Source organism: Acanthochromis polyacanthus, chromosome 8 (genome assembly GCF_021347895.1).
Source record: "Acanthochromis polyacanthus isolate Apoly-LR-REF ecotype Palm Island chromosome 8, KAUST_Apoly_ChrSc, whole genome shotgun sequence".
Taxonomy (NCBI): domain Eukaryota; kingdom Metazoa; phylum Chordata; class Actinopteri; family Pomacentridae; genus Acanthochromis; species Acanthochromis polyacanthus.
Window position 1 is genome coordinate 39,823,763 of NC_067120.1, and position 16,222 is coordinate 39,839,984.

The 16,222-nt window shown below is 37.5% G+C and overlaps 1 protein-coding gene across 3 annotated transcripts in view; it reads right to left on the reverse strand.

Annotated features, from left to right (window-relative positions):
- The window catches only part of mical2b (microtubule associated monooxygenase, calponin and LIM domain containing 2b), an 87,704-nt gene that overhangs the window by 31,948 nt on the left and 39,534 nt on the right, over positions 1 to 16,222 (reverse strand). For all 3 annotated transcript variants that reach the window (XM_022197335.2, XM_051951855.1, XM_051951856.1), the window contains exons 10-16: positions 16,027 to 16,153; positions 13,213 to 13,303; positions 10,084 to 10,231; positions 5,087 to 5,286; positions 1,749 to 1,831; positions 760 to 828; positions 290 to 418 (exon numbers count right to left, since the gene is read on the reverse strand). In XM_022197335.2, coding sequence (XP_022053027.2) covers positions 290 to 418; positions 760 to 828; positions 1,749 to 1,831; positions 5,087 to 5,286; positions 10,084 to 10,231; positions 13,213 to 13,303; positions 16,027 to 16,153 — 847 coding nt within the window. The remainder of the gene's footprint in view (positions 1 to 289; positions 419 to 759; positions 829 to 1,748; positions 1,832 to 5,086; positions 5,287 to 10,083; positions 10,232 to 13,212; positions 13,304 to 16,026; positions 16,154 to 16,222) is intronic.

The window sequence follows — 16,222 nt, forward strand, 5'->3', positions numbered from 1 at the left end:
ATAATTCTCAAGTCATCAACGTAGCTGAGAGCTGAGAGCAACAATCAGGAGTCAGAAATCCACCAACAGTCGACTCTTCTGCTGCAAACATTGAAATGATCTTGAGGATTTCATTTAATTCATTATTCAAGCAGGAAAAACAGACTTTTAATAAAGGAGACCAGAGAAGAACAGCAGAACCACAGGAAACACAAACAAAAAAAACGACAAAAGAACCGAAGAAGTTACAGAGAAACGATCCTCCTCCACGTAAAGAACCAGAACAGGAAGTTCTCCTCGTTTTCCTCACCTTCTTGCTGATTTTCCCCGTCGATGAATTCTCCTCAAACTTGGCCAACAGCTGAGTCGCCATCGAGCGAACTTTGTTCTCCCGCAGTTCCCCGTCCTCACCAGCAGGAGGCACACTGTGGCAGGACAACTGAGGAGAACCAACACAGAAGAAGAGGATTTAAAACAGAATAAAAGGCCGTTAACGGAGCTGTTGGAAATGAAAGAGCAGATTTATTCCATCATCTTCAAATAAACCAGCTCTGATCTGTAAATTATAGATATTTATAAAGATATCTGTGGAATTTTAGATTAATATATCAAACTGTTCCTGAGATTTTTTATTTTTTTTAATTTCCTGTTGACCCACTCTCAGCAGGTGTTTTCTCATATTAAAATCTGAGTCTGTCTGAGCGACAACATCTACTATTGGAGCAGAAACCGTTCTAATAATCAGAGGACAAATTAAATCCTGCTTCCTCCTAAACTCACCTCTGTGAGGTAGCTGTTTCCTTTCCGTCGTCTCTTGCTCACAGAATCTTCTTCTGGTTTCTTGTCGTCCTGCAAAAGCAAACAGAGGAAAGATCAGCTCATTAAAAATGATTACAATCTTCCTTCTTCATTGGTTTATACAAGAAAAACTCAACATTTACAAGAGTTAAAAGGCTTCAGCTGCTCCTGATGCTCTTATTATTTCATATTCATTGTTTTTGAGAATAATTTTACACGTTATCGTCCTATTTTAGCATTTTTTTTAAATTTAAAATTACATTTTACGAGTTGTTTCCTGACTTGATGTTAGTACAAAATTTAATCAGATAATCAAATCCAATAATTTTAAATGTGCTTCATCAATATATTGATAAATCTGATTGAATTCAATGGAATAATCTCCCTTCGCTTTATTTGTTTAGTGAAAAAATCATCAAAATTAAGAGTAAATCTGTTTTTCCACATGAATTATTGCAGTAAAGCTGCTGGAATGGAGACTTTTATTGATCAATGATTAAAAAATGTGAATATACAGTAAATAAAGCAGAAAAGACGTCTGTAAATAACCTTAAAAAGCCCAATTTTACAGTTTTATTTTCTGTAACAGTTCAGTAAAAACTATAAAAACAAACCAGAGTGTTTGATTGTTTATATTTCATGGAGATTTTAACTGGTTTATTTTAACTGTAAGAGACAAAATATCAACCAAAAAAATCTGGGGCTAAAATCATTAAATAATGAGAAGATTAAATTCTTAATTACTTCACTGTAAATCTATTTTAAAGACACTATAATCTGAATTTTTTTTACATTCTTTCTGTTTTTTGTCCTAATAAATGCACGATGGTTGAGATATTTTCAGATAATTAACGCTTCCGTTGGTTTTATCTGATTTAATCATTTTAATGAATAAAGAGTCATCAGAGCTCTCAGAAAATAAAAACAAAGCCTCTTAAATGTTCAGATTTTAGAGAATAAATCCTCTTTACCCTGGGGATCCTCTTCCTCTGCTGGCTCATCACTCTGTGGCTGCTTTTATTTTCTTCTCCGTTTTCGTCTGTTTCTCTTGAAACTGAAACAAACACAGAAAAGTTTGGTTTTCAGAAAACTAAAACAAAACTGTTTAATCTGACATTTTAAATAAAAACACATTTTCTTCAACCAGTAAAAGTCGTGTTTAGAGGTGAGAGGTCAGAGAACTAAACTAAATTTAATCAGAATGTTTGACCAAAATCACTAAATTTTAGATGTCTCATTAAAAAAAGCAAAAAGGAAAGCTTTAAAGGGGAACTTTGTTTTTTTTCAACCTGGGGTCTGTTTCCATATGTCTTTTCATACATGTGAGTGATGGAGAAATGAATTTTCGACATAGCTCCAGTATTTAGCCAGGCAGGCAGCTTAGCAGCTCAGCTAGCAGCTCAGCTAGTGAAAAGTACGGGGCAACTTCCCCCCCGCATCAAAGTCCGCCCTAACGTGCTTTTTCCCCACACTGACCGGCTCAGATAGTCTCAATGAGTGTCCCACAACATACTAGAGATGAGAAGTGAACGAAAACCTCCACATTACTTGTCGATCGCTCTTTGTTGTGGTCTGTATCCAAATCTCAGGACGCTAGAAAGCAAATCTCGTTCCGAAATCGTGTGAGAGCTCGCGCGATTTCAGAACAAGATTTGCTTTCTAGTGTCCTGAGCTTTGGATACAGACCACAACAAAGAGCGATCGACAAGTAATGTGGAGGTTTTCGTTCACTTCTCATCTCTGGTATGTTGTGGGACACTCATTGAGACTATCTGAGCCGGTCAGTGTGGGGAAAAAAGCACGTTAGGGCGGACTTTGACACGGGGGGGGGGGGGGGGCTCTTGCCCCATACTTTTCGTTAGCTGAGCTGCTAGCTGAGCTGCTAAGCTGCCTGCCTGGCTAAATACTGGAGCTATGTCGAAAATTCATTTCTCCATCACTCACATGTATGAAAAGACATGAAAACAGACCCCAGGTTGAAAAAAACTGAAGTTCCCCTTTAAGTTGAACCAAAACAAAAAGAAATCTGCTCAGAAGCCATGACTGACTCAGAAGGAAGCAGTTTTTTCAGCTGAACTGCAGGCAGTGTTTCCACAGAGTTCATCTTTGTTTAAAAAAACAACTTAATAAAAACGTGTCACAATCTGAGGCTGTTGTTGAAGCACAAAGACTCGTTAAACTGTGAAGTTAAAGCAGCAGATTCCCACCAAACGGCCTCTAAAAGTGATTTTCTTTCTACTTCAGAGGTGCACTTTGCTTCCTGATGACAGCGGTTTGGTTGCTGCTGCTCGGTAACGTTAAAACAACGCTGGGGGAACGTGAGCAGAGCCGGACGTTTCCTCCTCAGACATAGCTCACATTCTCTGGCAGCGACTCTCCACCACCGTTGCGTAACTTCAGCTCATGTAGAGGATTCTGTAATTTAACGCGAGCAGCAGAATCCAGAAAAGCAAACCCCAGCTGGATGTTTTTTCACTTTCTGGTTTTGTTTTCACAGCTTTCTTTGGTTCGCTGCAACGTTTCACATATTTAAGTGGTTAGAGGGAAGTTCTGGTCCAACAGTCTGAACGAAAACGCTGCAGTGACTTTAAAAATAATCTGCTCCTTTAGTCGGATTGTTTAGCAGAGGCAGACGCTGAAAGAACTGAAAAAAATACCTGATTTTCAACAGTCCTTCAGCTAATCTTTGTGGCATCTTTTCTTGAAAAAATAGATCAAAATTTTTATAATTTTTTGGAAACAAACTGTAAAAAACTTGTGGAGTTTTAATTTTTCAATGGTCCTTGAACTAATCATGTGAGGGCACGCTGTGTTTAAAAGACTAAAAAATCTAAATCATACCATTTATTAGAGTCAGAAACTGTACAAGAAACAGAAAAAACTGCAGATTTTTCTGGTCTTTGAACTCATCATGTGTGGTATATTATCCTTAAAAAAAATCAAATCAAGATTAAACCATTTAACAAAGTCAGAAACTGTGATAAGAACAGGAAAAAAATCTTGTAATTTTCACCTTGTTCACAGTCCTTTAATCATGTGTGGTATGTTGTCTTTAAAAAAACAAAAAAATCTAAATTACACTATTTGTCACAGAAAAAATGATTTTATCCCTGCACTAACAGAATTATTTACTTTTCAACAGTCTTTGTGGAACTTTTTCTTGAAAAAATAAAAACTAATTTGCTATTTTTTCCAAAGCCAGAAATGGTAAAAACTGAAAAAATGCAAACTTTGCGATGGTCTTTGTCTATAAAAAAACAAAAAAAAAAATCTAAATGACACCACTTATCAAAGCTGGAGACGTTAAAAAACAGAAACAAATCTTATAATTTGTACTTTCTAATAAATCATGTGAGGCATGTCTTCTTAAAATAAATAACTAAATAAATAAAATAGAAAATTCTAATTTATCGGAGGCAGAAAATGTAAAAAAAATCTGGAGTTTTAACTTTCCGTCGGTCTTTGAACGAATCATGTGACACGTGGTTCATTCTTGAAAGTTTCCAAATTTAAGCCTAAAATTTTAATGTTTCATTATAATTATTTTATTCTATCATCTTTTATATAAAATTTGCTAAAAATAGTCTCGTGTGAAATATTCACTGAGCTGCAGGCGGTGTGTCATTCATAATGATAGCAGGAGATTAGAAACACCAATACTAAACAAAGGGTTACGCATGGCTTCTACTGCTGAAAAATACACCCCCTGTCAAAAGTTTTAGGACACTTTCTCATTCAAATAAAGTAGAACCCGTCCTACAACTTTTGACAGGGGGTGTATCTACCAAATTTGGTACACATATGCAGCACATCAGGCTGAACAAAAAAGTCAGTGACAGCCACATTCCAAACCCAACAGGAAGTGAGCTATTTAGTGTTGAATGTCAGATTTTGCCCATTTTTCATTTTTTTTCTAGAGGGAACTCCTCCTAGGGGGAAACTCCAATTCACCTCAAATTGGGCCAGTACATACAGGAGGCCTTAATGATCCAAAGTTATTAAAATCTTTTTCCAAAGTCAAAGGGCGTGTCCGTGGCGGCCTCTGGAATTTTGATCCCTCGCCATGAAGTTTCAAATGCTGTGTAAATGCCCTGAACATGCTCCAATCTGCCTGAAACTTTACATGTATGATCAGAGTCCTGCCCTGATCACATCCATATGATGAAATACACCCCCTGTCAGAAGCTGTAGGACAGGTTCTACTTTATTTGAATGAGACAGTGTCCTAAAACTTTTGACAGGGGGTGTACTTGAAATAAATATTTTTCTCACACTTAATGTATAATAAGTTGCCTGATTAGATTCTGACCATTGTTGTTTGCCGGTGAGTCCCTGAACGCCTCGTAGAACTTGGACAGGTAAAGAACCATCAGCAGTTTGTCCGGTTCGGCCTTGGCGGCCATTTCTTTCCCCGTCGTCACCGGCTGGATGCCGAACTCTCGCTCGGCCACGTCAAACGCCAGCTGGTTGCTTCCTGCCACATCCTCCTCGTTCAGAGAGTCAAAGTCACTGAAATGGAAAATAAAGATCAGTAAAATCCACTTCAGTATGTTTAGATTCAAGAATTTAACTCCAAAGCATCACTGAAGAACCATAAAAAGTCAACGGTAAACTGACTGTTGCATTCATAATATTTAGCATGGTAGCATAGCTAGCCTTGATGTGACTCAGATTAATAGATTAAAATAGTGAAAAGTAGGTGCTACATATGTTTTTGTTTAGTGTTTAGTACATTTAGATTTAACCTGATGAACTCCAAAGTATCACAAAAGAACCCCAGCTGAGAGTTTTGCATGAATTTACCTTGACAAGATGTTAATATTTAGCATGTTAGCTTAGCCTAGCCTTTATGTGATGTGGGTTGATAGCTTAAAAAGAAGGTTGTTATAAAATGAAAGGTGTTTGATTCAGTGCATTGCAAAAAAAATGTAAAAAAATAAACAAACCTGGAACTGTTGGTGCAACACATTTAGCTTGATATGATGCTAATGAGAAGATAAGATGCTAGCATGTTAGCATACACCTGTTTTGTTTGTTTCCAGCTCTACAATGTTAAGATTCAAGAACTCAACCTGATGAATCCCAAATCAGCACAAAAGAAACTCAACTGAGAGTTTTTTGATGAATTTAGCTTGATAAAATGCTAATATTTAGCATGTTAGGATACATATTTCTTTGTTTATGGCTCAATATGTTTATTGTATTTAACCCGATAACTGCCCCCCCAAAAAAAGATCACAAAAGAACCTCAATTGAGAGTTTTTTGATGAATTTAGCTTGACAAGCTGCTAATATTTAGCATATTAGCATTGCTAAACTTTATGTGATGCATGTTAATATGAATAAAATCAAGGTTGTTATGAAGTAAAAGGTAAAATTTTGGCACTAGATGTTATAGTTTAGTCTCAATAATCTAATGTCCAATGCAAGCTGCAGCTAAAACTAGCAATAAAGCTAAAAATAATTTTTTTCTCAGAAGCTGGTGGAGACCAAAACTGAGAGAGAAAAAAAAAGATTCATTCAACGTTCGCCGAGAATTTGTAGACCAAAATTCTGTAATTCATCTCTTTATTTAGATACCATAGAAGTGAATATTAGAATATTAGCATCACACAGCTAACGTGGCTGAAAACTGATCTGTCTGACAGATTAAAGTTAGAAAAAAAACACCAACCAGTCAACCGCCTCTACATGAGACTTAATGAGAGTGGAAGCATCAGCTCAGTGCTAAAACTTGTGACGCTTTAATTGATTCTCTCGGATGCATGTGAACAGATTCTCCTCAAACAAACGTCAACTGTTCTAGTTCTGAATGAGATAAATCACCAGATAATAAGACGAGGCGTCGACTAATTCAGCCTAGAAGTGGAGAAAATCAATCAAACAGTTTCTGAAAATAGAGTCAGCTGATTCAGGTTCACCACTCAGTAACCTTTAAAGAAGCGTGAAAGTTTAAAAAGATGAATTTCATCCTTCATGCTGTTTACAAAGAAAACCAACCAAACCTGAACCACCACCAGGTCAGTCTGCGTCCCATCAGAAAAGATGTTCAAGTCTCAGATTTACTCTGAGTTTAATATTTGAAACAAAAAACTAAGTTATGTGAAATATTTTGGGCTGTATATGATGAATTTCATGTGTTTTCAGATCAAAATTGTTGTATTTTCACCTTAAAATTACCTGTGAAAGCATTTCAATAGTTCAATATCTGTAGAAATCAAACTAAGCCATGAAATGTGGTGAGAACTCAGAATAGCTTCTGAGTTCAGAATGATTGAATGGATCCAACAAAGGACACATTCTTCATTATTGGCTCTCAGAAACTGAAAAAGTGCAAAATTTTCAAAGGATTTGTGTCTCTATAAAGTTCCTGTAGTGTGTATATATGGATGGATCCATATTTCTACTAAAATACAGACTTTGGTTGACATTTCACCAAAGATGACTCAAATCTGGTCCAAAATGACTTAAACTTGTCAGAAAAGACTTAAAATACCTGCAAGAAGACAAAGATCGTTGAAAATGACTCAAAATTTGTTCAAAATTACTTGAAACTTCCACAATTGATCAAAATTTGTTTAAAATGAGATAAAGACGGTCTAAAGCAGTTCAAATTTGTGCAATTTTAGATCAATTTAGACAGTTTTCAATTATTCTCGAACCAGTTTCAAGTCATTTTGAATCATCTTTATCTTATTTAGGAACATTTGGAGCCATTTTGGACAATTTTTAAGTAATTTTAGACAAGATTCAAGTCATGTTTGGTGAAATGTCGACCAGAGACTGTATTTTAGTAGAAATATGGATATACACACGTGGACAAAATTGTTGGTACCCCTCAGTTAAAGAAGGAAAAACCCACAATTCTCACTGAAATCACTTGAAACTCACAAAAGTAACAATAAATAAAAATTTATTGAAAATTAAATAATCAAAAACAGCCATTACTTTTGAATTGCTGATTAACATAATTATTTAAAAAAACAAACTAATGAAACAGGCCTGGACAAAAATGATGGTACCTCTATAAAAGATTGAAAACTATTTGACCAGAGTGACATGATTAACTCAGGTGTGTCATTTAATTGACATCACAGGTGTTTCCAAACTCATAATCAGTCAGTCTGCCTATTTAAAGGGAGACAAGTAGTCACCCTGCTGTTTGGTGAAAAGGTGTGTACCACACTGAACATGGACAACAGAAAGCGAAGGAGAGAATTGTCCCAGGACATCGGAAAAAAAATGATAGACAAACATCTTAAAGGTAAAGGCTATAAGACCATCTCTAAACAGCTTGAAGTTCCTGTGACAACAGTGGCTCATATTATTCAGAAGTTCAAGACCAACGGGACAGTAGCCAACCTCCCTGGACGTGGCCGCAAGAGGAAAATTGATGACAAATTGAAGAGACGGATCGTTGGAATTGTATCCAAAGAGCCCAGAGCAACCTCCAAAGAAATTAAAGGTGAACTCCAAGGCCAAGGTACATCAGTGTCAGATCGCACCATTCGTCGTTGTTTGAGCCAAAGTGGACTTCATGGGAGACGACCAAGGAGGACACCACTGCTGAAAAAAACTCATAAAAAAGCCAGACTGGAATTTGCAAAAATGCATGTTGACAAGCCACAAAGCTTCTGGGAGAATGTCCTTTGGACAGATGAGACCAAACTGGAGCTTTTTGGTAAGGCACATCAACTCTATGTTCATAGACTCAAAAACCAAGCATACGAAGAAAAGAACACTGTCCCTACGGTGAAACATGGAGGAGGCTCAGTAATGTTTTGGGGCTGCTTTGCTGCATCTGGCACAGGGTGTCTTGAAAGTGTGCAAGGTACGATGAAATCTGAAGACTATCAAGGCATTCTGGAGAGAAATGTGCTGCCTAGTGTCAGAAAGCTTGGTCTCAGTCGCAGGTCATGGGTCTTCCAACAGGACAACGATCCAAAACACACAGCCAAAAACACCCAAGAATGGCTGAGAGAAAAGCGTTGGACTATTCTAAAGTGGCCTTCTATGAGCCCAGATCTGAATCCCATTGAACATATGTGGAAGGAGCTGAAACATGCCATTTGGAGAAGACACCCATCAAACCTGAGACAACTGGAGCTGTTTGCTCATGAGGAGTGGGCCAAAATACCTGTTGACAGCTGCAGAACGCTCATTGACAAATACAGAAATCGTTTAATTGCAGTGATTGCCTCAAAAGGTTGTGCAACAAAATATTAAGTTATGGGTACCATCATTTTTGTCCAGCCCTATTTCATTAGTTTGTTTTTTTTAAATAATTATGTTAATCAACAATTCAAAAGTGATGGCTGATTTTGATTATTTAATTTTCAATAAATTTTTATTTATTGTTACTTTTGTGAGTTTCAAGTGATTTCAGTGAGAATTGTGGGTTTTTCCTTCTTTAACTGAGGGGTACCAACAATTTTGTCCACGTGTGTATAGATATACACTTACAGGAACTTTATGGGGTCACTATACTAACCTTGATAGGAAATTTTACTGTTTTTCCAGTGTTCATGGTCCAATAATTACTCATTATTGTCATTTTGGACACTCTTGACCTTATTTTGGTCAAGTATTCAGTCATTTTAGATAAATTATGTCAGTCATTTTGAGAGGTTTTAAGTCAAAATATCAAATACTGGAACCTTGTTTTGTCCCACATCAGATTCTACTGATGTTAGAGCCTCAAAAGTTGGTGAAATGTTGACTAGAGACTGGATTTTAGTAGAAATATGGATCCATCCATAGTTATACACTTAAAGGGACTTTATTGAGACACCATTGTTTGAAGATTTTGGACTTGTTATATTTTAAAGGGCCAATAATTATCCATTTTTGCCATCTTTGCACAATTTTGAGATGTTCTGAACAAATTTCAGGTCATTTTGAGCAATTTTGGGTCATTTTTGATGGTTTTCAATTAATTTTGGACAAGATTTAAGTCATCTTTGGTGAAATGTCGACCAAAGACTGCATTTTAGTAGAAAGATGGATCCATCCATTGATATACATTAACAGGAACTTTATGGAGACACAACACCAGCCTGGTTGGAACTTTTGAACTTCTTTCCTCAGTGACCAATAAAATTAAACTATTCCGTCTGAGTTCTCACCACATTTCATGACTGCTAGAATTTTATTACTGGAGATACTGAACCACTATAATGGCTTCATGGGTGTATTTGAGGGTCAAAATACAACAGATCTGATTTAAATTTACACTACATTCTGCCAACAATACTTTTCAGAGCTTCTCTTTGGTCCCAGCTTTGCTCCCTGGATGTCGGTTCTTACATGAGTTCTGGTCTCTGGCGGTGGATCAGAGCACAGAGGGCGAGTCCGTTCCTCCAGGAGGACGTCAGGTTGGTAACATCCACTCCTCTGTAGCCGTGGGTTTGGTTCTGACACCAGGTCAGCAGTCGACCCGGCCGGACCTCGGACTCTGCAGGAGAACAGCGGCAGGTTATCGGTTTCATGTGGCGTCGACACCGTGATGAATTAAAACCAGAGAGTCCGGCAGCAGAACAACATTCTGGCCCCCTTCACTGACACTCTGTAAAATGCAGAACTGCAGCTCAAAGGAGGGCTTGTTTTACACATCAGGGTTTAATGTCTATAAGGTTCCAGAGAAGGACGGGTCACTGAGAGCTGCTACTGAAGGAAAACGAGACGTTAATTCTACTTTATGGTCAGTTTGAAGTCTGTGGTTTGTGGTAAAAAAACTTTAAATAACAGAAATATGATGAAGAAAATGGAGCCAGAGAACAAAACTGAGCAAACATGGAAACATTCAAGGTACTGATTTAAAACAGAAACACACCACATGCCGTCATGTGAGGCTGCGTTACCATAGCAACAAAGCGGTGTAAATAACATGATGTCTTTTTACCTGTAAATGGTGGTTTATCTCCAAAAATGTATGAACTTCATAAACATATTTAAAGGCAGTTTTTCTCTAAATTTTTTTCTGCTTCATCATACCCCGAGTCACAAATCTGCACTTTAGAAGCATCAAACCTTCCAGTTTTTTATAGATTTATGTTCTGTGAAGGATTTTAGGGGAGTGTTTTTACATTTTGTCCCTAAAAACAGGGTGAGGAAAACAAATCTGGTGGTAGTATCTGATTCGTGGAGTGATAAAAAGAGACATTTCTCGATTCATGATGCTGCCACCGCCATGCTTCTTTTTTGAAGATCAACTATTCAGACTCAAAAGCAACAAATAATTCCCGACTCATGATGCTGCCACCACCATGCTTCATCTTGAAAATAAACTCTGAGGAAGCAAACTGTTCAGATCAAAAAGCAACAAATAAGACCTGATGCCGCCACCATGCTTCATCTTTGAAGATAAATTTTGATAGTAAGAAGCTTTTCAGACCCAACGACAACAAATAAGCCCTGACTCATGATGCCGCCACCACCATGCTTCATCTTTGAAGATAAACTAAGATAGCAAACTGTTGTCACCCAAAAGCAACAAATAATTCCTGATTCATGATGCTGCCACCACCATGCTTCATCTATGAACTTCACTGTGATGATAGTTAAAGCCGGCTTTCATGCAATTTTTTCTGATTCTGTTTTGCAAATGTATGAAAATCAGTACGTGTTTGGATAGATAACGCCTAATTTTCATATTTAAACATAACTGTGATAGCTTGTAGTGAATTAAAAAGAGTCTTAATGTAAATAACCAAAAGGGGAAGTTCTCTGTAAGTCTAGAATGTCACAGCATCCAGCTATATTTTGTAATTTGTGACTAAACTATGACTCCTAGTCTGAACTAGAACCCTCTGTGAGTTGAGAAACACTCCTTAGTGCAGGTATTTCGTACTGTGTGTTGACATAACGCTGCTGCAGGTCAGCACACGTCAGTCTGGCTTCATGTTCGACCCTCATGTGGGTGTAATGTAATCCCTCTTATTGTCTGAGTCGAGGCGTGTCGGCCTGTGAAGCTAAAGTTTCCCTGAGGAGAAGCTGAGCTAGCATCCACTATGAGGTCAGCCTGATATTCTGTAATAAATGAGTTCACACAGGATTATTAAAATGTTCTGTTGTCATGACGAGATGTTTTCCTAAACCGTGAATGAGCTTCTTAATTTGGTGTTTCAGAGGGAGCTTCAATGCCGCCGTGGGTGAATCTAATCTCCACGATGACTCACAGGACGATCAGATTACAACATGACGAGCTTCTAAACTACAATACAGTCTCATCTGAGCGTCTGCCAGCAAATCCTCGCCGTCACTGCCCTCGTTAAAGGCATCTGAAGCGTCCACAGCCGGCTTTTTATTGGAGCGACAGCATCAACACACTGCATGTAGAAGCTGCCACTGACCGGCCTCCCCACAGTTTATTTTCTAAATATTAACACCGACTCAGACAGCAGATGAGGTAATAAAACCATTAGAGCTGGGGTGTCAAACGTACGGGATGACTGAGGTGAAAATGAACCCTAACACTGATAAACACTGATAATATCATGTGAGTCAGCAGCTTCAGGACATAACGGTTTGGTTTGGTGGAACTCTGTCACAACTTTTACGTATTTTTATGTATAAATTTATACATTTACAAGGCAGGATGATAAATTAACCTTCTTCTTTAGTGGTTCCTGCTTCAGTTTGTACGATGTGTCAGCTCAGATTATTACAAGGACGTGGAAATGAATCTAATTTATCATAAAGTAAAATACTAGATTGTTCATCGTTCTTTTGTCATCTTGTGTCTCATTTTTATCGTTTTTTGCCGTTTTGTTTTTCGCTTTATTCGCTGCTTTGAGCGTTGTTTGTCGTTTTGTGGTTTTGTTTGTCTTGCTTGTGTTGTTTTGTTCTATTTTTTGTCTCCTTTCTTTGCTTTTGTCATTTTGTCTGTCTTATTTCCGTCGTTTGTTCATTGTTTTGTCGTGCTGTAACTTTTTTGTCTAATTTGTTTGTGTTTTTGTTTCGTGTCGTCTGTCTCGTGTTTTGCCGTTTTGTTTCTCAGTTTTGTCATTTCACGTCTCGTTTTTGTGATATTTTGTCTTGTTTTTTGTAATTTTTTGTCTGATATTTGTCGTTTTGATCACACTATAAATCTTCTATGGTTCCGTTCCAGATGACTAAATATTGTGTTCCTTTTTGATCTGGAAGTTGTAACGTATAAATGATAAATTGAGGCTGAATGTTGCTGATATTGAATATATTTTTCTCAAGGAACTTCAGTTTGTCCATAATGTTTTTGGAAAAAGATAATTTACTAAATGTGAACATTTTCTGAATGGACTTTTTGGACTTGGGTTGAATGTGGAACCTGAACTAAAATGAGTCTGACACCCCTGATCTGCACTGTTGAATACGTCCTGTCAGAAGTAAGGAATATATCAGTTCTTGAATGTTTTTAAGGCTTGAGAACCAGAGTTTAGTTTGGATCAGCATCCTCACCTCTCCTGGACAGGTTGACGGATCTACGAGTCGGTCCTCCTCTTTCCACCAGACTTAAGTCCTGCTGACCGTTGATGAACAGATGACGAACCTGGAAGAAGAAGAAGTAGAAGAAGAAGACATGTTTCATGCTAAACTACATCAGATGATTAAAAAACACAACAACTACTGAGAGTCCCCAACATATATGTGAAGACCACAACAACACAATCATCGCTCTACTTGTAAGTTTCGTCTCCCTGCGACTTCTTTCCCTCTCCTCCCCTCCAAAAACTGGGTAGAAGTGATGTTTTGTAGAGTGTAGGAGATCTAGTGCCCTTCACAGGTTGCAAACTTTCAGACCTGCTGATACTCTGGTGGGTTTGGAGGCTTTGCAGAAAACCAGCGGGGCACAAATAACGACATGAAGTAAACCAATCATGTTTGGCAATTAGTTCTTGTTGAACAGTTTAAGCTCCACAAAAGCGGCCATTGTTGGGTAGTTGCTCTGGCAAATGCGATACGTTTGAACGTCTCATGCAAGCATCAACACTTTCCCCTGTCCAAGCATTCCAGACACAAAGGTTTGCATGCCAGAATATTATCTGTGCGCAGCTTTAATTGTTGCCGCCATTGGGGGGGGGTTGAAGCTGGCTGGCATCAAAACACTGGAACTCACAATGCAGCGTTTGTGGCAGAGTTCAGCTCAGAACAAGTCTGAGCGGATAGGAAACAGAAAACGGGAATTTATCTTCCACTGTGGAGAGCATCGGAAAAATGTAGGCTATTTAAATGCAGAGAATAACGGTAGAGTGACTAATTAATGCTGCAATTTAGAGAGATTTATAGAACAAGTCATTTTAATTCATTATTAGAAGTTTCAGATTTACTGACGCCAAAGGACTCTCTTCAAACCTATGGGTTCCTTTTCTTTATTTTTTCTACCGTTATTTGAATTGGAAATTTGCACGTACGTCAGGACCGGCGAAAAATTTTGTATTTTGTGGAACTTGCATAGGTGTGAGTCAAAATGCCTCAATGGCGCCACTTGGAAAATTTCAAACGGGCTCTACGACCAGGACGTGTCACCTACAGCTATGAAATTTGGTAGCCATAAGTAACTCATCAAGACACGCAAAAATGTAATTGACATCCGTACCCAAAACCTAACAGGAAGTCGGCCTTTCTGAATTATGTGACATATTTTGGACCATTTTTTGCACATTTTCAAAAGGAATAAACTCAAATAGGGTAACTCCGACAGAGCTCACATTTAGCCAGGATGTACACTAGTCATGGGTGATCAAAAGCTATCAAAATGTTCTGCAAAACTCTGACAGCGTGGAAATGGTAGCCCCTGGAATTTTGATGTTTCGCCATGGAACAGGAAGTGCTGTCTAAGTGGATTGTACATGCTGCTGGACAGGTTTGGATTCGCGGACCAGCAAGGATGCCAGGACCCGTTCAATGCTGCTTGCATCTTTAATTTATGTAATATTTTTCAAGCTTGTTTGACTGTGTAGATTACTGATTCTTTCTTTGGATGCATATAATAATGATGAATTTAACATTTCAGCTCAGAGAGATTCAGAGAAGAGAGTATTTTAATCCAACATCAGGTGAGGGAACTTGTTCTTCATATGTGCTGCTTTTATGCATATTTAATTTTTAAATTATTTTTTGCCATCGCCATTCAGTTCGTTTGGCCTCGGCCTCATTTCCTTTGCAGTCTTAGAAGCTCACGGCTGTAATTCATCGGGAGCTGGAAGAATCCTTGAACAAATCTGAGGCTACCTGTTCCTTCCTGTTCCCTAAGAGACCAAGTGTATAAAGCCTGCACTGCAAAAACTCCAAATCTTACCAAGTCTGTTTGTCTTATTTTTGGTCAAAATGTCTCATCCCACTCGATTTAAGATAAATTCACTGAACAAGAGATATTACAGCAAGATGGAGTGACTTGTTTACAGACAGTGCATCTTAAATATCTTGTAAAGTCAAACAATCTTGAAATTATCTTGTTTTAACCTGCGAGTCGTCCTGTGGGTCAAATTGACCCGTTTTAAAGTTTAAAAATGTGGAGGGAAAAATATATTTTCACAGTAAAAACGTCGGCATTTTCAACATTTTTGGGCAATATTTTCAAAACATTTTTGGTGGGGGAAAAAAATGAAATGTTAAAAAAAATGTTTAAGAACATTCACAAAAAAATCAACCAAAATCCATGATTTTTTCTGAATTTTCTTAAAGAAAATATTAGAACTTTTACTGATATATATGGAATCACTTTAGATATTTTTAGAATTTGTTTTTTCTTGGAAGATTTTTATTCATTTTTTTAAACTTTTACAATTTTTGGATTTTTAAAAATGTTTTTATTTCTTGCCAAATTAGTTTTTTTTAAATGATACTTAAGGAATTTTCTTCCTGAATATTTTGCAATTTTTTTTTATAAATTTGGGGAATTTTTTCAGATTTTTTGGACTTTTTTTTTCACACAAGGCAACAATATTTTTTGGTGACAAAGACAACAGGAGGGTTAAGACACCTAAGCTTGACAATCCTGGTAAAATAGAGCTTAAAATAAGTTTTCCCAGCTAATTTTAAGATCTCAATTTTATAAATATATCTTATTTCGAGAAGTCTTACCAAACCATTTTTCACTTGTTTTATTGGCAGATTTTTTCAATTACTTTAAGGTAAAAGTTCCTTAAAGTAATTTTTTTTTCTTGTTTTTAGAGTGGCATTATTTCCAATGTGACTTCATTTTTTTCAAGCTGCTTCAGTCTCTCATATCCTCGTTCTTTCTAAGGTGAGGGATTATATATGTGGACGGACCTGATGTGGTCGCACACAGCCGGAGCTCAGGTTGGGGTAGCGGGTAGCAGGATCGATGGAGTACTGCTCAAAGTTCTTACTGATGTTCCCTGTGGTGGTCTGAGGCAGCAGACGGTAAATACTCTCCCTGGTGGAAGCACAACAGGTAGACATGTCAGATTTAAGAGAAATAACTCACAATGCAGTCATACAACTC